This window comes from Chelonia mydas, chromosome 27 (assembly GCF_015237465.2).
Source record: "Chelonia mydas isolate rCheMyd1 chromosome 27, rCheMyd1.pri.v2, whole genome shotgun sequence".
Classification (NCBI taxonomy): domain Eukaryota; kingdom Metazoa; phylum Chordata; order Testudines; family Cheloniidae; genus Chelonia; species Chelonia mydas.
Genome location: NC_057860.1, coordinates 11,083,684 through 11,107,789, shown reverse-complemented (window position 1 = coordinate 11,107,789; position 24,106 = coordinate 11,083,684). Strand labels below are relative to the sequence as shown.

Genomic DNA, 24,106 nt, shown 5'->3' with positions numbered 1-24,106 from the left:
GCCCTTTGCTTTTATTTATAGCCAATCTGATCTCAACACCATACCAATCAAAGCTCTGGGCATCCCAAGAAACACTTAAAACCACAATACTGAAGTTGCAGCCTACATAGTCCAAAGCTAGCAGCCCCTCTTCTTCCACCATACATTCCCACACAATTCCATTGAGGCACTGCCTCAGCCCTCCACCAAGGCCCATGCAAAGCCCACTGGTTTGAAGCATCCCCTAAAAGTTAATGGATTTGGGCCACTACAGACCAACAAGTTGGGAAGAAGCATTCCAAAGGGGCCCCTCGCACAGAATATGTCCTCCAGCCTGTCTGCTCTTTTCCACTCCGAGATCAAGCTCAAGCACCCACCTAATACCACCGTAGCACTGGGTCATGGGGAGAGGTAGTCTCAGGCAGGACAGACACAGGAACCTAACCAACCCTTCTCAGCACCCAATGGATAAGACACTGGCTCACTGCAAGCTTCTCTAACAGCAGGCCTTGATTCTGGATTCAGTTGTGCACAGCAACTGAGTAGAGCCACTTGACTATGCTTGTTGGTGCAGGAACACACACTGTTGTGATTGCACAGTGCCTAGGACAGGGTCCTGTGACATCTGCACCGAAGCAGCTGGCACTAGTACAAAACCCAGTACAGAAGTGTGGCTTGCATCAGCGTGAAGATTCCTGCTTTTAAACATGGTAGGTCACACTCGTTATCCTGCTGTGGCTACAAGTACCAGCATGTCTAACGAAGACAGCCCTGTATGTGCTAGAATCACTGTTCAGACTTCCGTTGCCCTCTCAACAGTGGAAAACTAAAAAAAACATGAAGCAGAATGAGGAGTTGTGTTCCTCAGGGCTGGTCTACACAGACTTGCTTCTGATTAACTGTTCTTGTTAAGAGAGTGTCCCCCACAGGCATTTAATAAGAAACAGCTACTGTGTTTTAAATTCACACCCTACCTTTATCCACATTAACTTTCCAGTGCAGACAAGCCTTACACTGGGTTCTTCTTTTAGGGGGTTGAGAGATTATAATTCCTGGTGGACTACATAGCTCTTAATAGATGAATGGAAAGGAAGCCTTTTAATTCTCTGTAATTAAATCTAAAGAGTAACACACCTAAAAGTGTAAAATAAAGTGTTTCACTTAATCTTTCTATCCTTACCTGTGAAGAGGGGGCTGAAAGCAACCGGAGAAAAGGCACTTTGAGTTCTTGTCAATCGGGGTTTCCTACTGAGAGAGAGAGAAACAGCTAATGAATGAATACAGGAAAGTAGCAATTCTTCCTCAGCTCTGGCAAAACTGCAGCTTCATCTGCTGAAAAGCTGACAGAGCCTAGTCACTATACTTGCACTGCAGTTTAAGATTTATGAGAACACCCGCTTTAGAAAATTTAAGTACAACAACCAATACACAAAGCTCAGTCTCAGTCTTCATACCACATCTCTAAATTGATAAGTAACAAGTTAATTTCAGGAGGAATGTCAGTTAGACTGTTAGAACAAATATACTCCAACTTGAGTCGTGCAGCCTATTTAAAACTGAGGCAGTGTTATGAGCAGCTAATTCTTTCCCTACGTTGGCCATTACATCAAGATGCCTTAGTAAAACACATATGATCAAGACAGAGTTACAGGTTACATGGGGCATGCCAAACCAGTTAACTTTGCATTGACACTCACACCATGTGCAAGTGTCACATGAGGTACACAGCCTCCTTGAGACAGTTTGAGAGATCATGTGAACTGTGGAAAAGCTGCTCTCTAAGCCCATTCAGCTACATGGAAATGTAGCTAAAACGTACTTCTGAGGACTCCCGTTAAAATTTCCTTTCCAAAATTTACCTAGTATGAGGCCTACAACTTTAGCCACTGTACGACCACTGCCCAGTAAAAATTAGCCTGTACAGTATCCTTCACTGAAGGATCCTGAAGGGCTTTGCACAGTTGGGTATTATCACAAATTAACATAGGAGAAACCAAGGCAGAGTAGCTCTGACTTGCTCAAGATCCAAGTCCATTGCAGAGGTGGGAACTGAAACTCAGAAATCTCCCTTCCCGTGCTCTCTTCTAAAAATCTAGCTCTTTGTGCAAGAGGTGGTCTTGCAACAGTAACGACAGAGAGAGTTAAAAAAGTGGTCCGAATTCTCTAACTTGATCCCTTGCTTTATACTTGAAAGTACTATTTAGAGAGCCCAACCACATCGGTATCTGAACACAGCCAATGCTGACCATGAACTGTTGTTTAAAAAAAAAAAACCTCCGGCAGGCAGGCCAGCTGGCCTACCACCTCACAGGAAACAGTTTTTTGTCCCACAACAAATAAAGAAACTAGCCTGTTTAAAGCTTGCTTTGCAGAAGTGTAGTTTCATGCTAGAGGCTGCAAGACAAAGTTCCTGTGTTGGGGGTAAGAAGTACATGGCTGCTACTTGAGTGTTTCCAGGCAAATCAAGCCTGAATCTTGGCTTTTGTGCAAGACATGATCTTGAAAGCGTGCTACAGAATTCTAATAAATGTCTCTACAGTGGTAGCTCCCAGTATCGCATACAGCCAGCTAATACTAGAGCATTGTCTTAACAAGACTCTACCCAACTGTTGGCCACTTGAAAGATCATAGAATACCAGGGTTGGAAGGGACCTCAGGAGGTCATCTAGTCCAACCCCCTGCTCAAAGCAGGACCAACCCCCAATTTTTGCCCCAGATTCCTAAATGGCCCCCTCAAGGTTTAGCAGGCCAATGCTCAAACCATGAGCTATCCCTCCCCACTCCATTGAGCTATCCCTCCTACACTACACTGCACTATTCCGGAAATCGCTACCCAGGCAGGATGAGTCAATTACTTAGTGCCAGGCTTCACAATTTAAGAGCAGTGCCATCCAAACAAACATGTTTTACTACATTCAGCCTTGCAACATTGTCATGAAGATTTACCAGCCTTGACATAAGCCTTTCTTTCCCATCTTTACCATGATGGAAACGCCAATATTTTACTCGCCCATCCAAGAGAATCTCTCATTCTGGGCAAGTGGGATTTTACAAGGCTGACTGGGTTCCTCATGAGCTTTCTTCTCCACCTCCATTTTTAGATTTGCAAGAAGGAAGCGCTCTCCATAATCTGAATGCTACCCTTAAATCCACTAGTAGGTTGTGCCTTTGTCCCTTAGCCGTCCTATCACCAGCCTCTTAAGAAGCTGGTCAGTTTCAGAGAAAGTTAGCCCTCTCCCATCTTCTGCAAAGTATTAAGCTGGACATGATATCAATTTAACCAAGTTATTGAAACACAGAAATCTAAGCTCCAGTTTTGAATCACCACACATTAAACTCGGACAGAGTGCAGAATATGCAAGTATAATCCTGCCTTTTCTGCAGGGCATACAAAATTCTGCTCTCATTTATACCTGAGTAACTTCATTGACTCTGATGGGGTAGCACAGGTATGAAGGAAGTATTTAGTTCTATTTTTGCAATTAAGGACAGTAGTGAGAAACAGCATTTAGATACTGATCACTTTTACGGAATCACTTAAAAACAAAATAGTTTGGAATTAAACCTCTATCTATTATTAAAGCCATATTTTATTCCTAGAGGAATGAGAATAGCAAGGAGCAGAAACATTTTGGACCTCTCTGTGCTGTTACTAAAACGGCTACATTTTTACGCTACCATTCTATAATCATGTAAAAAAAAGCACCATGTGTTATTTCCCACTTCTAGATCTGCAGTGGGGTCAGATCCAGAAATGATTCACAAGGACTGGACTCTGCTACATTTCACTTTTAAACTCAAATGATCTCTTCTAACATTTCCTTTCCCTCTTCTCCTCAAGCACAGCAAGAGTGTCCAATTATGGTGGAAAATATTAATAGTAATCAAGTGTGACCGGCAACAGAACACCGCTGCATCAGTTTAGCTTAGTACTGCAGAAGATCCCCTAGGCGTCCTGAGGGAGCCATAAGTGGGTATTAGGGTGAACGTGGCAGTTGCTAAAGAATGCTAGTGATGGAATTTCCAAGCGGCTCACATGGCATGAATGGCAAGCCTGAGCATCAGATGAGCCATATCAAATATCACAGATGACATGGCTAAGACAGGGGTATCTTTAAATCATTAGAGATCAGAGGAGAATGTTTTAGGTTCAGGTGTCCATCAAATCAATAGCAGCTGAGACAACAGCCAGGAGAACTCATATTGTTCTGTAGTAAGTTAGAACAAGGTGACTTAAGTCTTTTCCATTTCCAGTTTCTGTAATTGGTTCCAGACAGGCAGAGATGGTAGTAAGTTAAACTGTCTTAGATCAAAGTCCTAGCCAGCCATCCTCACTGGGGTCAGGTGGCATCTTCTGCATATGAACGCATAAAGGAATGTTAGAAGGGACTGTAAAGATCAGATCCTTGAGCGCTGGGTGGGCAGATGCTGTATGTGAACTAGCTACTGTAAACCAGCTATAAGACTTGGGCCACACGCCTGCAACTGGATCCATGCAGGCAGCCTCTTGCTGAAGTCACTGGGACTCTGCCTGTGCAGATGCAGTTGCAGGATCCATGCCTAACTCTGCATCCCCAAGTTTAATGTGAATAGAGCAGTGGTGCACAATGGCTTCAGAGAGCAATTTCTGTGTTGCAGCATTTAAATATCAATGCTCAGGCCCAAAGGCAGGAATGTTGCCACAGGTATCCCTATATTTAGTTGCAGTCAAAGTCTACCCCAGTTCATCAGAACGGACTATTGATCTTAGATAATGGGGTCAGTTTTCCTTTCAACTTTTGCTACATTTACTAAGCAGAGTTGTAACATGGTCCCTCAAGGAATCGGAATGCTACGGATTGCCTGGGCCGCAACTTCAAACACTGGGGATTCTGCTTAGCAGTAACATTTAAGAAAAAGTTGCACTGGGTAAACAGCCTTCTGCAATACAGAGACAAAATGTACTTAGCGTCAGTATCTTAGAACAGGAATTCTTTGGGAAGGATGTAGGAAGGAGGAAGGGGCTGGGAGTCAGATATACTGACAGGAATCTGCCTGAAAGCTAAGTCACAAGTCCAAGAATAGATCAAAAGTCAACTTTGAACTAACTGGAGAAGCATTCCCCTTAGATTGCTGCAGCCTCTTCCCCAGTCCTAAAAGTAGCAAAGAGTCCTGTGGCACCTTATAGACTAACAGACGTATTGGAGCATGAGCTTTCGTGGGTGAATACCCACTTCGGCCCATGCATCCGACAAAGTGGGCATTCACCCATGAAAGCTCACACTCCAACACGTCTGTTAGTCTATAAGGTGCCACAGGACTCTTTGCCACTTTTACAGATCCAGACTAACATGGCTACCCCTCCGAACCCAGTCCTAAAGTTAGTCTTCGTGGAACTGGTTTTTCCCAAAAGCTCTGAGTAGCGATAGAATTTGGTCAGGTCAGCCATCTGTGGCTCACTTTAAATGCCATGTCCATACTAAAAAAAGATTTTAACGTTAGCTAACAAATCTTAAAACCCTGGTGCAGACAAGGCATGCTGCAGTATTAACATGCATTAGCTGACTGAGGTAAACCCAAAGGGAGAGCACAGGATTTACTTCAACCAGCTAACATGTGTTAGAACTATAAATTGCCTTGTTTACACTAGGCTTTTCACACATGTTGAAGGTTCCCTTTTTCTCCTAGTGAGGACAAGGGCAAAGAACCAACAGTCTGCACAGAACACCGCTGGCCATGAGGAAGGGAAAGTTGAGAAAGGGTACCCAGCACACAAGTTAGGAATCCTAAACATTTTTCTGTACTTTGAGGCAGCTTGGGAGAAGGAGAAAAGACACCATAACACCCCAGAGCGGAGGTTAAACCAACAAAAGAGGGGGCAGAAGCAGGTGTAAGAATCATGGTGCTGCCCCACTGCTACAGCACAGCAGGTCCCTCAAATGTGGGCAATGCAGCACATGGTTCGTTGAAAGCTGCCTTTCTTCCTTCCCACATCTGCACAGAAGCAGATTGTGCATATAAGGCTGCAGGATTGGGCAGCAACCCAGACTAACCTACTCTTCTTCACTGGCACGAGACGGCATAAAGCCAAACTCTCTAGGAGCTAGCAATGGATGCTCCACGACTATGTAGCCTCCTGGCAAGTAGGGGAACGGGAACAAAATACAACAGTGATGTGCCCTCTTTCCTACCCCTTACAAGAGCTCCATGAAAAAGTGCCCATGTGAACAGAAGGCACGGTTCAAATCTAGACCCTTTTGAAGGAACTTGTGAAGTTGGATTCACCACATTGAGCTAATCTTTGTTAAAATACTACCTAATGCGTACAGAATCCCATGCTTCTGAGCGTAAGAGTTGGAAATTGCAAGAGCAGTGACCATTACATTCTCCTACAAAAGGAAGAATCCATGTGGCAGTATGTTCTTTTTGATCTAAATCTGTTAATACGTAACTGATAATTTCACGCCACTTTATTTCAGTTCTCGGAAATCCTAAAAACTTCCAGTTCTGGTCAACAACAACAAGAACAAGGAGTGAGGAAATAAACCACAAGTACATTAGCAAAACAGCGTCATTACAAGCAAATGGAATCTCTCTGCCATCTAAGGTTCATTTATGGTAAATGGAGCTCCCACACGTAGAGAATCACCAAGGCTCATCTCAGAAGTGCATTAACAGTACTTAATGCTGGTCAATGTGTTTGAGCCTTAAGTGGTAACAAGCTGACACTGCAATTTAGCCAAGAAGTTTAGGCTATATGATCTCAGAGGCTAACTCATGACATCCCCAATTTAGGAGAAGACAGTAATTTCAGTCCCCCAGCCTACACCAGTAAGGTGAGCAAGGTTTTTGGCATATTGGCTGCACAGTTACCACAAACTGGTGCTCTGGACCACAACTCTCCAAAGGTTGTTTGCTACTCACACCTAAGATGTTGGGGGATTTTCTTGCTCACCCATCATAAACTCTTAAACTACATCTTTCATATGTCCTCTCTTCCCAAAGGACTTACATTAGACCAATCAATTCTCCTGGTCAAGGACTAGACTGTTTCCAGAGTCCATTAAATGCTGCTCCTGGGCTGACCAGAAACTTGCTTGAGATCTCAGTAAGGCACTCCCTGCCTCCCCACCAACAAAAGCCAAGTAATGTCACCACTACAGCATTCCCAGCTGCAGAAACAAGCATGCAGCCCCTGCAGCACCATGGCAGCTTGGAACTCCAAAGCCCACATGGTAACATGGAGAGCAGATAACAGGCCACCACATGAGCCCCGTTTGGCCCCAAATACTTCACTCCTCCTTCTGAAGCAGTTTCCTTTTGTCCCTATTAACTTATGCCTGTCACAGGAACAAATACAAGCTCACTGGGTATGCAGAGCTCACATGTGACTATTCCTACTACAGCGCTGAATATTATTGCCGAAGTCATATTGGAAGTGGCCCAGGAGAACATAAGGCTCATATGGCTGTTCTTTGGATAACATCGATCAGCTCCACAATTCTTTTAATCAATGGCTCATGAGATAGGTGCTGACTTTAGCGTCCCAGGAACAAACAGAACAGTTCAAACACGGGTTCAAACCCCTAAAGTCACCAGCTGATGGAGACAGCAGACTGCTAGTATCACCAAGTCTACAGTAAAATTTAGATTGGGATACTAGTGCTTCCTAATTTTAGGACAAAAAGAGGAGGGTTCGTTTAGTTGGCGTTAACGGGCCACTGTACCTTGAATGGTTGCTTCGAATGTGCGCTAACAGCTTATGCTAAACATCCTGTTCCACTTCATATTTAGCTGGGATGCGAGGACTATCTTTCCCAGACCCGAAAAAGAGCTCGGTGTGGCTCCAAAGCTGGTCTCTCTTACCAATGGAAGTTGGTCCAATAAAAGATATCACCTCCCCCACCTTGTCAATCCAAGTACAAGACAAGAGACAGCAAATGGACAAAGACAAATAGATGGGGGGAGGAAACAATGAGCCAGGAAAGGCCAGTGGTCTCCAAAGTGGGGTGTGCGCAAGAGCATCCTGGGGGTGCACGGCAGCTCGGCTCTTCCCCGCTCCGTCTTCAGTGGCATGCCAGCAGCAGCTCTTTTTCTTTCCTTTTCTTTTTTTTTGCTTCCCTAGAGCTGGCCCTGGGGGTGTGTGATCCAAAAAGTTTGGAGACCACTGGTATAGGCAGCACAACAGACTGTGGTCTCAGCACACTCCAAGCCTAGCCACTGTCAAGATTTTTTTTTTTTTTTTTTTTTAGGCATGCCATGACTGCAGTCACTAATCTAAGAGCTGGCGTTAGAAAGCTCTAGCAGTAATCAATGGCCTGATGAACTAAAGCCTTCCTAAGCTAAGAAGTTCTGCCCTGCGGATGCATACACCATACAACAAAGCAAGAACCCAAAAGCCCATGGCTCATGCTCCTGGACATTTACCAGCTATTCCTTCCCAGGTGCTGCTCCCAAAGCATTGCTGAGAGTGTATTCCTGCTTACACCTACACTTGATGTGCCTGAGCTGTGTTGGTGGGAATGACGAGCCCCTCAGAGGAGGGACTGAACAGCAACAAGCACTACATTGGATATGCATAACCCATGCCCTCCTTGGACCTTTGTGCCAAGAACACACTCCTGACACATGCCTGTCCATGGAGCTGAACGGGCATGCCAACCTCCTTCCATAAATGTCAGGAACGTATCCTACAGCCTACCCCATGCCCCTCTTGTGAATGGACACTAAAGCATCCTTCTGCCCCACACCATGGCACGCACTTGCCATCTCCCATACCCACCTCCCCCCCCTTACACTGAAAGCACATACGATGGCAGGCAGCCTCTACATCCCTCTCCCTCCCTGGCATTAGAGGCGTATACCCTGGCGCGCACACACCTCCCCAATATGGCTTCTCTGGACCCTTGCACAAAGAGCATAGGGCAGGGCCTACACCCTGGCCTCATGCCCCATACCCTTAGGCCGAGCCCAGGCTGTTGCTTCTCACACGTGCCCCCACCTCCGGACTCTTCACAGCTGCACCCACAAGCCCACGCAGACCCTTGCATGGAAAACACAACCTCCCCCCCCCAACCCCAGTGCAGCAAGAACAAGAAGGGGGGGGCATCCCCCCCCCCCAAAGGCCTTGCTCCCTCCGAGCTGTCAGCAGGACGCTGCACGACCACGGCCCCTCGGCTCCCTGACGCCTTGGGCGCCCAGCGCCTAGCACCCCTCTGCGGTAAGCCGGCCCGCCCACAGCCCCCGCCCCACACCAACAGCGCCCCCCCACTCGCCCCTCCCCCTTACCTGCCCGCGTCCCGCTCCCGGCCCCGGGGGCTGGACACGTCGGTCAGGCTCCCGGCCGAGGCGGGCAGCTCCCCGGAGCGCCTCCTGCCGGCGGCGGCGGCGGGCTCCCCCCCGGCCGAGGCGCCGCTGCAGCTCTTGGTGCGGAAGAAGCGGCTGAGGCGGATTTTGAGCGAGCCCTTCCGAGCGCCGAGGGCCGCGGCGGCGGCCGGCGGCTGGGCCCGGCCCCCCGGCCTCCCGCCCACGGCCCGGCCCGGGCTGCCCGGCCCCTCCTCGGCGCCGCTCTCGGCCTCGTCGGGCTCCAGCGCCTCCAGCACCAGCAGCGCGTCGCTGGTCTCCTCGGCGGCCGGGCCGCCCGGCGCGGGCAGCAGGCGGAGGCAGGGGCAGCCGCCGCCGCCGCCGGGCGCCTTCCCGCGCTGCAGCTCCAGCGCCGCCAGCTGCAGCTCCAGCCCGGCCGGCGGCAGCGCCCCCCAGCCCGGCTCCCCCGAGGGCTCCAGGGCGCAGCGGTGCCGCGGGCAGAGCAGCTCCGAGGGGCCGGGCCCGCCGCCGCCGCCGCCCGCTTCGCCCGGCCGCCCCACGTTGCGGAACACCATGAGCTGCGGCGGCGGGCGGGAGCCCCTCAGCGGCGGCGGCCCCCCGGCCGCGCCGCCCTCCTCAGCGGGGCCCTTGCCGCCGCCCGGCTGCGGCCCGGCCCCATAGCCCAGCAGGCGGCTGAGCACCCGGTACGAGGCCGCCGCCGCCGCTTCCCCCTCGTCCCGGAGCTCGGCTCGCCGCATCCCGCCCGCCCGGCTCGGGGCGGCGCCTCCCCCGCCCCCCGGCAGCCCCCCGGGACCCGCCGCCGCCGCCTCCTCCCCTCTCCCTCAGCGGGGGGGGCACTGCCGCCGGCCACGCCCCCTCACTTCCGGCGCCGGCCACGCCCCTTCGCCCCCGTTCCCTCCCGCCTCAGGCCGCGCTCCGGGCCACGCCCCCACCCCGTCCCGCCTGAGGCCGCGCCCCTCCCCTGCCTCCCCCGAGCGGCGTTGGCCCGGACTTCCATAGGCCCCACCCCCTATCTACGCAACTCGCCCTACGTCAGCCCCGACTTCCAATAGGCCGCGCCCCCTTCCCTAGGCCGCACCCCCTATTCCGGCCTCATGTTGCCCCGCCCTGTCTCCCATAGGCCGCGCCCCCTGACGGGCCTAGGCCCCACCCCTTCTCTCATCAGCCCCGCCCCCTCCTGAGTCCCTGCCCCAGGGCCAGCCCTTTGCTCCCCCTGCCCTTCCTCCTGGAGCTGGGCCTGAGGTCTGTTGGGACAGCCGCTGCCGGTGGGGTGGGGCTTAGCCTGCCCTCTGGTTTCCCCGGTCCAGCCCCTCACTGTGGTGAGGGTGACCAGCTGTCCCGATTTTATAGGCACAGTCCCGATATTCGAGACTTTGTTTTATAAACGTCCCTGCTACCCCCCCACCCCCTTGTCCCGATTTGTCACACTTGCTGTCTGGTCACCCTAGCTGTGGTACATGAGCACATCCCCCCGCAGCATTTGCAGCCTTGTTGCCTTCAACTCAAGCCATGTTAACGAGATGCGGATTATGACCTGAAGTGACACTGACCGGTCTCTGATTGCCCCTTTATGTTTCCTTTTCCATCAGCCATCTTCTCCACCCGTCTATGGTCTTAGGCCCCCCACTATTGCAAGTCGTTCTGCACAGGCAGCTCAATGCATCCTCAGTCACTGATGATCCATTTGCAGGAACAGGGCTTAACTCTCCCCCCCTCTCCATTCCTCTCTCTCATCCCTGCGCACACCAAAAATAAACTGGGTTCAAAAAAAGAATTAGGTAAGTTCATGGGGGACAGGCCCACCAATGCCTATTAGCTAAGATGGGCAAGGACACAACCCCACGCTCTGGGTGACCCTAAACCTCTGACGGCCAGAGGATGGGGCTGGATGATGGGATGGATCACTCAGATTGCCCTGTGTGGTTCATTCCCTTTGAAGCATCTGGCACTGGCCACTTGTCAGAGACAGGATAGTGGGCTGGCTGGACCATTGGTTTGACCCAGTATGGCCCTTGTTTTCTTCACTTGGGTTAGCTCACCATTCTCCCCATATCCCGTCACAGCTCCCACCTCCCTCTCGTCTCTATAACCCCAGACCCCCACACCGCCCCCATCCCTCACAAAGCATTATTTAAGGTCCCTATTCGATACCAGTATCATTGCTCCTTGATCTGCTCCTCACCAGGGCTTGTTACTGACTCGGAGCCCCAAATGCTGCGGCCGAAAAGAGGAGCCTTTGTCAAGCACTTACGAGTCCAGCAGAGGCTCAGACCCTTCACATCTCAATGTAGGCAGTGCTAGAGAGGCAGCATGACCTAGTGGGTAGGACACCGCTCTTGAACTCGGGGGACTTGGGGTCTAGCCCCAGCTCTGCCACTGGCCAATGTGTGTGAGCTTGGTTCAAGTGCTTCACTTCTCTGTGCCTCCTCTGATTAGGCCGTAAGGTGCGTGGGACGGGGTCGGCCTTCGCAATGTGTTTGTACAGCGCCATGAGCCTTGATCTTAGCTTGGGCTTCTGGGTGCTACCAACAAGCGGCTGGCACATTCTGGAGCCCGCCGGGCTTCCCAGGGGCATTTCCAAGTCAGCTGGGCTCTTTGCTCCTTTCGCGGTGTTTATCTTGGGTCCACAGTTTCTTCCACCCATTTTCATTTCCTCCGCTCTTCCACCACACCTCCATCCCCAACACCTCAGCCTACTCCCTCCGACCTCCCCATGCTGCCTGCCCCTTGTGCCGGGGAGGGAGTTAAAATCTGTTTTTACTGAGCACCAAAAAAAAAAGGGCGGGGGGTTAGGTTTTTTAAGCAAGGGATGAACCTGGTTTCTTGGCCCCTATGTATGTGTGTTGGGGGGGCTTGTGGAACTGGGGCCAGAGTTACATGGCGCAACACTGTTCAATTTCAACTGTTTCAAGGGGGAAAGCTCTGAATGGCAGCCCCACTTTGCTAGTTACCCCACACATCCTGATACGGCCAGAGGAACTAAGGGTAAATTCATCCCTACATCAGTGCTTGCACTCCCCTATTCAGGGGGGCACAGGATTGCCAGGACATAGGAGAGCCTGGTCGTGCCCTCTGCCAGCCCTAACATACCCTCTTCCTGCCCACTGCACCTGCCCAGAAGCCCATGGTGTGAGGGGTGGAGGCGGGGGGAGCCTACTCCCCAGGCTCTTTGCACCAGCCTCGCTAGGCAGAGTTGAACCCAGTGCATCCCCATCCCTGCAGCACCCTGGGTGAATGAGTGAGCTCCTGCCTGTTCCCTCCCCTGGTCATCTCTGCAGCTGCCTCCTGATTCACACACCTCCCAGCAGGGACCTCTTCACTGCCACAGTCACGCCCCTCGCTCAGCCCTGCTGCAAGACCCCCGGCATTAGGTGCTGGCCAGGAGAGGAGTCTGCCCAGCCCCCTGCCCACTCAGTGGTAGATGGGAAGTATAGACAGGAACAAGGGTGGTAGCCAGCCAGATGCCAGGAGCTCAGAGCGGAGACAGGGCTGAGTGCAAGCACCATCCCTGCTGCCCATAGAGACACCCCCCTGCCCAGCCCTTTGCTCCCCTGAGCAGTTCTCTATATAGATGCCCTGAGTTCCCCGCTCAGCCTGAGCGGGCCCCCAGCCCTTCCTCTGGGCTCACCCTGGGAGAGTGACTCCTTCCTGCCCGATAGCTGCTGCACAGAATCTGGCACTTGATGATTCCAGAAACAGGAGCAGACCTGGAACCTCCCCACTGGGAGTTAGGTGCCGAGTTGAGGCTCCAGGGTCCGTGTGTTGATGCAGTTTCTCTCCTGGCTGCTGAGCACCTGCAAAACACAACGCCTGGAGATCCAAACTCAGCGCCATAAAGGAGGAAACCGAACACTGGCAGTGCCATGCCACCGGAGCACCACGTCCGGGTCTGACTCGCAAGAATTCACCCCCTTTCGCTGCACAATGGCCCAGTGTTTTGCAGTGGTGTGAGCAGGGGTCCTCTAGAAACCAACCGTTTTCTTCTAGAACCAGAACCTCAGACCCCAACCTGGCCCACGGGGACGTTTAAATTCAGAGCCCACATCTGCAGCCTGGCCCCGTCTCCAACGTTCTCCTTCCCGCTGCAGAGCGGGCAGGACAAGGCTCCCTCGTTGACCTAAACTAAGCCAGAGGGAGGCGCTAGAGATCAGGGTCCTCTTTGTAGGGCGTGATGAGAGGGTCTAAGGCAGTGGTTACCAAACTGTGGGGCATGACCCCAGGGGGGCGTGGAGGAATGTTTGGGGGGGGGCTGGGCAAGCCCCCACGGGGGGCAAGGAGGGAGCACCACCCAGCACCACTCTGCCCCCACCTCACTCCTGGCCCCGGCCCTGACCACAGACCTTGCAGCGCTGGCCCTGGCCCCGACTGCAGCCCCGCTCCCAGCCATGGTGCCGCTCCTGGCCCCAGCTCCCAACTGTGGCTCCAGCCTTTCTCCTGGCCCTGGCTCCTGACCACCGCTTTTGGGAGAGGGGGAGTGCGGACCAGTTAAGAGGGGGTGGAAGGGGAAAAGTTTGGGGATCACTTGTCTAAGGTGGCAAGCATGGCACAGTGCAAGGCCCTGCCGCTAGGTGCTTCCACAATACAAACTGGGAGTGGTCTCCTGCTAGTGGTAAGGTGGTTATGAGACTGTTACTAGATCTAATAAGCTGAGATACTCCTTTAGCTCAGCCAACAGAGACTCGTGCTTTTGGTGCTGAAGGCAGGAGGTTCAAAACCTGCTACTGACACGAGCAGGACTAGCTGCCTCCACAACGTGAAACCACTTCTGTGCTCACTGTAGGAAGCGGATTGCCTGTGACATCCGGCCAAGAGAAAAAGGGCATGTCCCGGTGAATTGCAAAAGATGCGCTAAGGTGCTACTGCAAAGCAGGTAGTTTAATGTAACAGTATGGAACTTTACAGAAAAGGGGCTTAATGGAAAACCAAAGCTCTCAGCCCAGCCTTGCAGCTGGGGTAATGGAATGGAGAATGCAATTCACTTTCACATCATTACATGCGATTTGAGTTAAGTGACCAGAATGCAAGAGCTGCATTCGGAGAGAGTTAAGCTGAGCACGGGGGGAGGCACATTGCTTCTCTCAGCATCCCAGATCCCTTTAAATGATGCTAGAAGTTAGACCCAGCAGCGCCACTGACCGCCCGGCTGGCTTAGGGTTGGCACTCGAAAGTGGCTGTTTCAGCCCAGTTGCGTTTTTGGGAGAAGGATTAAGGGCAATTCTCTGAAGATACCAGCGAAGGAGGGCATGAAAGGGCAGCAAAAGCAACTAGGGAGACATTTTCCAAAGCCCCCCATGACACTGGATTTTTCAGGGTTGGGTCAGTTCCCTCCAGACAAATGCTCTGCTCTGATTGCAAACTTTAATCTGCCAGGGCAGGCCACGTTGGTCAGGAACATGATCCCCATTTCACAGATGGTGAAACTGAAGCACAGGGTGGGAGGGTGAAGACTTGCCCAAGGTCACCCAGCCCAGCTCGCTGGACTTACACACCTGGACTTTAACCACTAGGCCGTGCTTCCCGCTCCTGTTAACTGCTTCCCTAGGAGCGTGCAAAGGGGCACAGTGCCACATCACGCAGGGAGAAGTGCAGATTCATTTAGCAGCCCGGGGCTTGTCTGTTTCCCACCTGGAACCCTGTCTCCATGGAAAAGGGCTCCCGACGCTACCACTTCTACAGTGGGGAAATGATGCACGTGCAGATAGACACCTAGATTATTATTATTATTATTGCAGATAGACACCTAGATTCAGCAGCCCTCTCAGGGTGCCAAGCAGGACAGGCTGCCCAGTCCACGTGAGCAGGAGATGGGCACTAAACATAGACAAGGGAGATGCAGCATCTTCTTTGTGCTGAGGAGGCGCGTAGCTACTTGAATCATAGAATCATAGAATATCAGGGTTGGAAGGGACCCCAGAAGGTCATCTAGTCCAACCCCCTGCTCGAAGCAGGACCAATTCCCAGTTAAATCATCCCAGCCAGGGCTTTGTCAAGCCTGACCTTAAAAACCTCTAAGGAAGGAGATTCTACCACCTCCCTAGGTAACGCATTCCAGTGTTTCACCACCCTCTTAGTGAAAAAGTTTTTCCTAATATCCAATCTAAACCTCCCCCATTGCAACTTGAGACCATTACTCCTCGTTCTGTCATCTGCTACCATTGAGAACAGTCTAGAGCCATCCTCTTTGGAACCCCCTTTCAGGTAGTTGAAAGCAGCTATCAAATCCCCCCTCATTCTTCTCTTCTGCAGACTAAACAATCCCAGCTCCCTCAGCCTCTCCTCATAAGTCATGTGCTCTAGACCCCTAATCATTTTTGTTGCCCTTCGCTGGACTCTCTCCAATTTATCCACATCCTTCTTGTAGTGTGGGGCCCAAAACTGGACACAGTACTCCAGATGAGGCCTCACCAGTGTCGAATAGTACTTGCTCCCCTCTTAGGCCTCTCTCCGGCTTCGAGGCTCCCCGGGCTCCCCATCACTTCGTAACTTGCAGGCCTGTGGGCCAAACCCTGCCCCTGCGCTAGCAGGATCAAGCCTGCACTGTGATCTCGCAGGACAGGTAACCCCTCTGTGCCTGGGGTGTCCTCTCTGTAAGACATGGGGATGACCTGCCCCTCGAGGGGGCTGGGTGGCTGCATTCCTGTGTGCAGAGTGCTTTGAGAGCACCCAGGGACTGGTGCTTTGCTGCAGAAGGGTGTAAAGAGGAAAGCATAGTCGTAGCTAGGATCTGGGTTTGCTTCCTGGCTCCCCCACGTGACCGTAGACAAGTTGTGCGGGGCCAGATCTTTCAGAATGGCTCAGCCTAAATGAGCTCTTCTTGAACATCTGGCCCTGGCTGTGGGTGCTCGAAAAATCTCTTCCTTAATCGTTCCGTGCCTCAGTTTCCCCATCTGTAAAATGGAAACCATAATACTCCATTGCTCCTGCCCCTTGTCTGTCTAGACCACCGGCTCTTCCAGGTGGGCCCTATCTCTTACCATGTGTCTGTGCCAGGCCCAGCACCACGGAGCCTGATCTCAGGTGGGGCCTTCTAGGCTGTACTGCGACATAATAGCCCTGTGAATCCGGGGGGTGTTCTCCAGAGAGGGTTTCTAGAGCCAAGGTCTCTCCCCTGCTTCATCAGAAGCCGAGTGATTCCATCGTGGTTTCTGTCATTCCGCCATGGCACCGACACCTTTGCTATTTAGTGTTCACCTGGGCATGCCTGCCCCAGGGCACAGCGTGGGCTTTACGGCTGCGCACGCCAGCCCATCCCTGCCGGAGGCCCCCACAGCACATGGAGGTGAGGCAAAGGGCTGAGAACTGAACACTTGGGGCAGGAGTGAACTATGGGCATGTAGAGTTAATGGGAAAGGGGACTTCTGTGATGTAACAGCGCCCCCTGGTGACACAAAGCCAAGCGGCTGGGCAAGGTGAAACCTTGCAGTGGCTGGGTGGGGGGGGAGTCCTCTTGCGGGGGATGTTCAGCCGTATCCAGCCAGGTCATGAGGCGATAAAGCCTTTGGAGCTTGTGGGGGTTCAGGGGCATCCTTCCCCAGGGACCCTGCTGCGTGGGACATCCCGGTGCATTTGCTCCTCCACGGAGTTCAATGAGATCGCAGCTGCAGTCAGCTCCGGCAGGTGGGGGTTGCAGGGCCCGTGGGCAAGCAGCAACGCTGAAAGACTTTCCCCCAAGGCCCCATCACCCTTCAGTTCAACCCTCTCTGGGCCTGACCCAGCAGCCGGCACTGAGCGAGCCGATTTCGGACACAGCTAAGGAGGCTCTCTAGGGAACAGTTCACACATTCCCACCTAAGCCCGTCCCCACACACCAGGCCGTGGGTGGATGGTGCCCGTCCTGGTTCTCCTCCCCGTCAGCCTGACTCCAGTGGGATTGAGCCGGTGCTGCTCAGTGGCTTGGGAATCACGCCCTGGCAAGCGCTCCAGAGCCCACTGGGCAAAAGCATCGTCGTGACGGGCCGAGGGCCGAGCCTGCACGCCCTCGCCATGGGGAAAGCCCTAGACGCTCCCTCCAGCTTTGTCACTGCTGCCGATCCGCCGCCTTAGGCCCGGTTTCCCTCCTTGCTCGTTGCGGGGATTCCGTAAACGAGCCAAACGCCATTAGCTGCATGCAGGCGCCAGGAGCCCCCCGCCCGCCCCCGGGTGAAGTCTGTTGGCCGGACAGGTTCAAGTGCAGGGGGCCATCGAGGTGTGAAAGCCGGGCGCGTCAGCGCTCGTGAGACTGCAGCTCAGGTCCTTTTCCACAGAACCGAGGCCCTGGCTGGTAAACGTGCCAGCCCGGCTGAACGACTCGACGTGGCATGACAGCGCCACCCTCTGTGTGCTGATGGGGAGGCAGCAGCGGGAGCTGGCCGCACGGGCTAGCCGCTGCAGAACAGGGCCATGCATCAGGGGATCTGGGTCCTCCACCTGGCTCTGCCACTGACTCGCTGTGGGACCTGGGGCAAGGCACATCGCGCCTCAGTTTCCCCGCCTTCCCAATGGGGAACAGGCTAGCCAGGCGGCAGATCAGGACGCAGGGTTAGATAGAGAGGAGGAAGCAGGAGCCACCAGCATTGTGGGCTGTGGCACTGGCCGAGCGGAACCATCCCCGGGAGAGCGGGATTCGGTTTAAGCCTAAATCAAAAGGCAGCAGCCTCTGCTTTCCCCCGGCTCGGGGGATCCAGCACATCGGTCGCTCAGAACCATCAGCCCAGTCCTTTGAGCTCCGCTCCAGCCCCTCCTCCCCCATTCGCCCCATTGACTTGGATGGAGTCACTGCCCCAGGCTGAGCGGGGGGAGAATCAGGCTCCCAGTCCACAAGCAGAGATGCGCGCCCAACAGCGGCTTGCCACCTGCCTCTAGCCTAAATCAAGTGGCTGCAGATGCATGGCTGTCCCCTTCACCCTGGGACTCTGATCCTGGGGCCCCAGGTGTGAGGGTTACACCATCCCGGGTCCCTGGCCCTGGGTGGGAGGGTTACACCCTCCCGGGTCCCTGGCCCTGGGTGGGAGGGTTACACCGCCCCGGGTCCCTGGCCCTGGGTGGGAGGGTTACACCGCCCCGGGTCCCTGGCCCTGGGTGGGAGGGTTACACCGCCCCGGGTCTCTGGCCCTGGGTGGGAGGGTTACACCGTCCTGGGTCTCTGGGTTGGAGTGTTACACTGTCCAGGATCTCTGGCCCTGGGTGGGAGGGTTACACCATCCCGGATCTCTGGGTGGGAGGGTTATACCGTCCCGGATCTCTGGTCTTGGGTGGGATGGTTACACCGTCCTGGATCTCTGGGTGGGAGGGTTACACCGTCCTGGATCTCTGGCCCTGGGTGGGACGGTTACCTGCCTCCTCCTGGTTCATAAATAGCCGATGTCTGCAAAGGGCTCTGTGCCCTGCAGCCCGGCTCAGCCTGTAGGGGCCTCCCAGCTCATCCCCCCACTCCCAGCAGCCAGGCGTGTGTGCTAACAGGCAGCTGAAGCAGAAACTCTTGTCCGCAGGAGGGGAGGCCGTTCCCAGCCCCCCGCCCCCCCCCCCCAGCCGCCCTCCTCTCCCTCGGTCCAGTGCCCTCGGTGCAGCGGGGGGTGCTGAGCACCGTCCAATCCAACCCTACGCCCCGCATCGGGCGGACCCACTTCGAGCCGGGGCTGCAGCACCCCCGGCTCTGGCTCTCTCCCTCCCGGATGGCCTCTCGCTCGCTCTGTCTGTGTCTCAGTCCCTTTTTCATTCTCTCCAGCCCACTCCCCTTTCCATCTGCTCCCCGCTTCTCGCCCCAGGCCGCCAGTCACGGACACGCCGCCTGGTGACCCTGGGTGCGTAGCAGGCGCGGCTCGTGAGCCCCGCAGAGTGGCTGAACGCCCCCCCCACCCCCCCGCACACACACAGCCCCGGCCCCCGCCCCGGCCAGGCGGAGCCGAAATGGTTAATTCCATGTCGCGGCGTGATGCGAACAGCAGCGGGTGACCTTATAAATGCCCATCCTGGCCTTGGCGAAGCGATGAATGGGGAAGCGGGGTGGGGGCGAGGCATGGACAGGCTCCGTTGCCATGGAGCCCCATCCAGGATTTGCTCGCATCACAGCCAGCCCCAGATCTCCCTAATGGACCTAACGCAGGAGAGAGACTCGCCCTCAATCAGTCCCTGCCTCCGGCCCGGGGTGGATGGCTCCATTTGGAGCATTAGTGGGCAGCGAGGCGCTCCGGGGCGGGGGGAGGATCTGCAGCGATTTAAAAGCCTTCGCATTAGGTCCAGGCGGGGACGAGCGAGCGGGGAGGGGTGGCGGAGAGGGCAGCGCCGACAGATGTACATAGTTTGGAGCCGGTGACGTCCGTTCCGTCGCCAGCAAAGGGGGGAGGGGGCGGCGCGGGGGGGGCAAAAAAAAAAAAAAACAGAATGAGCAATTGCGGGAGAGTCCTGCATATTTCAGGAGATGCAGAGGACATTTGGGCAGGCATAAATGCACGCCGCCATGGCTTCGCTTAGCCATGAACCTGTCACCGCTTTGTTCCTCCACCTCCTAAGGGTCTCCCGATGCACCCACTTGTCTGCGGGAAGGGGGGGCTTCTTCCGCCTGCCGGGCTTCTGCTGCCACCGCCGCTGAGATGAGTCCTGCCGGCTGCAGGGTGGCAGGCTCTCGGCTCTTTTGATCCCTTCACCCAGCCATGGGGGTCTGGCTGTGGCCTCTGCTCTGGGGCTTCCAGATGGAGCTTGTGTGGGGTGCAGGGATCTTCCAGCCCCAGAGGTCGCCTCCCCCCAAGGCCAGGACGCCCAAGGCGAAGGAATGGACTCCATCATCGTCCTCTTCCTCAGCTTCCACTTGGGTGCCCACCCCGGACCTCGACAAGGTGGACCTGGAGGGTTCTGAGGCAGCCTTGACTTTCCTGTACTCAGGGGACGCTCTGAGGCTCTCCCAAGCCAACTGCAGCCGCCGCTTCGAGGTGCGGGACGGGGGCAGGGCCTCCACCCCCCCGCCGGGCCTGCGCTCCGCCCTGAGGGGGGCCACCGAGACCCTGACCCACGCCACCAACTTCCTCAACATGATCTTCCAGACCAATGACATCAGGGAGTCGAGCGTCAAGGAGGATGTGGAGTGGTACCATGCCCTGGTCCGGAGCGTCGTCGAAGGGGATCCCCAGGTCTACCGGGCCGTGCTGACCTTTGACGCCCACCCGGCGTCTTCCAAACCCCAGCTGATGCTCCAGGCCACCAAGGAGAACAACGAGATCCTGCTGCAGGACCTGTCCGCCTCTTCCGAGAGCCTGCGGAACCTGAGCTGGGAAAACCAGTGGTTCAACGGCCTGCAGGCCCAGCGGGGCCTTTTCCTGCACAAGCGGGTCCTCAGCAACGACCTCAAGAGCCTGGACACCCCCAAGTGGAACCGGGGCGACAGCTACGTGATGGACTCCAGCCACGTCAAGTGGTCGCCACCCTTCCTGGAGTGCCAGGAGAGCAAGTTCCTGCCCAGCTGGATGGTGACCCTGTCCTCCTCCTTCTACGGGCTGAAGCCGGACCTGAGCCCTGAGTTCAAGTGAGTGGGGGCGACACCGGGGGCGGGGGGGTGTGCCTGTGGGGGGAGGTGCATGAGGATGAGGGTGGGGGGGTGCTTGGGAAGGAGCATTCAGAGCGCTGCATTCCCCCTCCCCTCCAGCCCGCAGCCGGGGGTGGGCGGATTCTCTTCTCGTCTCACTTCCCTGGGCTTCAGACTTGGAGGAATTCCCCCCCACCCCCGCACTGCAGAGTGCAGAGCTGGGGGACCTGCCCCCCACCTAATTGGGGTGCCAAACTGGGGGATTTCCCCCACCTAACATACCCCACCCCGGGGTGCCAAACTGGGGGATTTCCCCCACCTAACATACCCCACCCCGGGGTGCCAAACTGGGGGATTCCCCCCACGTAACATATCTCCCCGGATGCAGAGCTGGGGATCCCCCACCTAATACACCCCACCCCGGCATGCGGAGCTGGGGATCCCCCACCTACAATATCCCACCCCGGGGTACGAAGTTGGAGATACCCTGACCTAAAATACCCCACCCCCATGTGCAGAGCTGGGGATCCCCCACCTGACATAACATACCTCACCCCAGGACGCAGAGCTGGTGGACACACCCCCCCCCCAGCACTGAACGTACCCCACCACAGGGTGCCAGACTGGGGGATCCCCTACCTAACATACCCCACCATGGGTGCAAAACAGGGGGATCCCCCCACCTAGCATACCCCTGGGATGCAGTGCTGCACGGTTCCCCTAGCCCCCACTCTCTGGGTGCAGAGGGGCCGGGATCCCTGCCACTTACATGCTCAGAGGTGCAGAGCTGCAGGAATTTCTTCATCCCACCTACGCCTTGGCACAGAGCTGCAGAGATGCCCCTCAGCCCAGCTACCCTGGGACAGAGCTCTGGGGACCCCCTCTGGTCCATCGCCCTGGGTGTGGACCTGCAGGGGCCCCCAGCATACACACCTCTGGGTCTTCACCACATCTTTCCTCACCCCTTCCCCGGGGTTTCCAGTGCCCTGGACTCAGCTGGAAGACAGGCTGGACGCCAGCTGACATTGTCACTGTATATTCAGGTGGTGACCCCAGCAGACCCCCAAGCCACGGCCCTGGCCAGCCAATCCATGGCTGGGCCCTGAACGAACCTGGCTCCAGGTGGTTATTACAAGGGGGGGTTTGAGGTACGGCGTGACGGGTCACTGATGGATTGGGAGCAGGGGGAGCCCTTTCACCCCCCTGGCCTCAGCCCTCCTTTCCTGCCACGGCTCACTCTGATCACAGGGAATCCCAGCGCTCCTGCCAGACTCCAGGCATCCTGCGTGTTTGGTTCTGCTCCGCTTCTGGGGGCTACAAGCTTCCAGCTGGCAACTCTGGCGCTCGGTGCCAAGCCCCTGTGCCACCCTTGGCATTCCCATCCTTCCTCCCAGGCTCCCCACGGGCGTCCTTTGCACGAGATCATGTAGGGGGAAGGGAGAAGCTATTTTCAGCCCCCCCAGAGTGGCCAGGACCGACTGAAATGGGAGGGGGCCTCAACCTCCTTGTTTGCATCCCAGCATTCCAGATCTATCGGGGACCGTGTCAGAGCAGGGAGAGGGGGCCAGGCCACCTGGTGAGCAGCAAAGGGTTAACGCAGCCTCGCCGGCGTGGCCTGGGCGGTCGGCCCTATGACAAGGCGAAATGGATTCCCCCCAGCAAGCCCCTGTCTTTCCATGCCGTGACCAAGGAGCCAAACAGGCTTGGCCAACAGGAGGGAGGGCAGGTGAGACAAGCCAGAGAGGGGACAATAGAAGTGTAAAGACAAGCAGCAGGTCAGAAGCAGCACTGGGATTTACCTGGATCCCAATCTAGTGTTTCCCCCACTGGACTATAGCGGCTCTCATAAGATAGTGGCGTCCTTCTACCCAGCTATGGTTTATAGGGCCAGCTCTGGACTCGGAGCGTTTGGCGTTTGATACCGAGGTGTTTCTGGAACGATGATGCTCAAGAGGGTTGATCTATGCCGGTGCGAAGGGACGGTAAGCCTAGGATCACAAGAGAACGTGCAGGACCAGAATGCTGGGTGATAAGACCAGAACATTGCCAATGCTTTCCCAGGGCTCCGAGGTTAACTTTCTACAGATTCCAGTCAGAGCCTGTTCTCTAGGATAGCTGCCCAGAAATAGGATTTACGCGTTTCCTTCTAGCGCTTCACATCCTGGAGCCCAAACCAAAAGTTCCAATCCAGAGTTGCATCCAAAGTCTCAGCTCCGGTGGGTCAAATCCGAGGACCTCCCCAAACTCTGGGTCACTGCGGATTTGGAGCTGGAACCCTCCATAGTTGGGGTGGCTGGAATCTAATTCAGCCCATTATAGAGAGAAGAAGATTGGAGCTACATCCAGAGCTTGGAACTGGAGTCAGACATCCTAAGGCCAGCAGGGCCCATTGTGATCATCCAGTCTGACCTCCCGCAAAACACAGGCCAGAGAACTGCCCCCAGGTAAATTGTTCTGATGGTTAATGACTCTTACCATTAAATTTACGCCTTATTTCCAGTCTGAATTTGTCTAGCTTCAACTTCCAGCCGCTGGATCGTGTTAGACCTTCCTCTGCTAGACTGAAGAGCCCGTTATGAAATGCTGGTTCCCCACGTAGGTACTTACAGACTGTGATCAAGTCAATCAACAGATTGGTTTCATCTTTTCTTGGGGCGTGTCTCCTACAGGTGATTCTGCTCTTGGGTCCTGCCTTATTGGCTCGAAGTGAGAAGCAATATTACCCTCTATCCAAAGAGAGGTCCCATGACCCCAGCCTTAGGATGGGGAAGGATTGGGTGCTGATGGAGGCATGTATCTCTTTCTATTTGTTTTCTGAAGCTGGTGCCATCTGGAGCCACCCAGAGTCTCAGCATTCTGCTTTTGCACAGATCTAGGCATCAGTAGGTCCCCCCGGTTCTCCCTTCTATTGCCAGCTGTTTTCCTGCTTACAGAAAACAGAAATAACAGGTGGCCGTTTACACTGTGTCCTCCAAGCATAGATGGCACCCCCTGGCCACGAGTTTATGCAGGTGAATAAGTCTGATCTGAGTATAGATCATGCCCTCCTGCTTGTTTCTGGTCACCTAGGGCCGTATGGGTCAGTTTCATCTCCTATAAAGTCATGCCCTGCTACAAAGGTATCACCATGTTGTGTAACCGTCCGTGCCTTTTGTATAAATCGCAGGGGACACGCACACGCACTCCTATGCACACACAGTCACAGACACACAATCCCACACAGTCACACACACATGCACTCAGACTCACACCCAATCCCACACACGCAGAGTCACATACATACTCAGAACCACACGCACTCAGATACACACCTAGCCACACAATCACTGA

At 54.7% G+C, this 24,106-nt stretch overlaps 2 protein-coding genes across 8 annotated transcripts in view; one reads left to right on the top strand and one right to left on the bottom strand.

The window, feature by feature from the left end:
• The window catches only part of SOCS7 (suppressor of cytokine signaling 7), a 38,076-nt gene extending 28,042 nt beyond the window's left edge, over positions 1-10,034 (bottom strand). For 3 of the 7 annotated variants that reach the window (XM_037886732.2, XM_037886734.2, XM_037886736.2), the window contains exons 1-2: positions 9,247-10,034; positions 1,160-1,227 (exon numbers count right to left, since the gene is read on the bottom strand). In XM_037886732.2, coding sequence (XP_037742660.1) covers positions 1,160-1,227; positions 9,247-10,019 — 841 coding nt within the window. In that variant the 5' untranslated portion in view covers positions 10,020-10,034. The remainder of the gene's footprint in view (positions 1-1,159; positions 1,228-9,246) is intronic. The other 4 variants (XM_037886733.2, XM_037886735.2, XM_037886737.2 and 1 more) reach the window with 2 other exon arrangements.
• A 9,599-nt stretch (positions 10,035-19,633) lies between these two features.
• Positions 19,634-24,106, top strand: part of GPR179 (G protein-coupled receptor 179) — a 36,380-nt gene continuing 31,907 nt past the window's right edge. Inside the window, exon 1 of the mRNA XM_037887162.2 lies at positions 19,634-20,776. Within this exon, the coding sequence (XP_037743090.1) occupies positions 19,911-20,776 (866 nt within the window). The 5' untranslated portion in view covers positions 19,634-19,910. The remainder of the gene's footprint in view (positions 20,777-24,106) is intronic.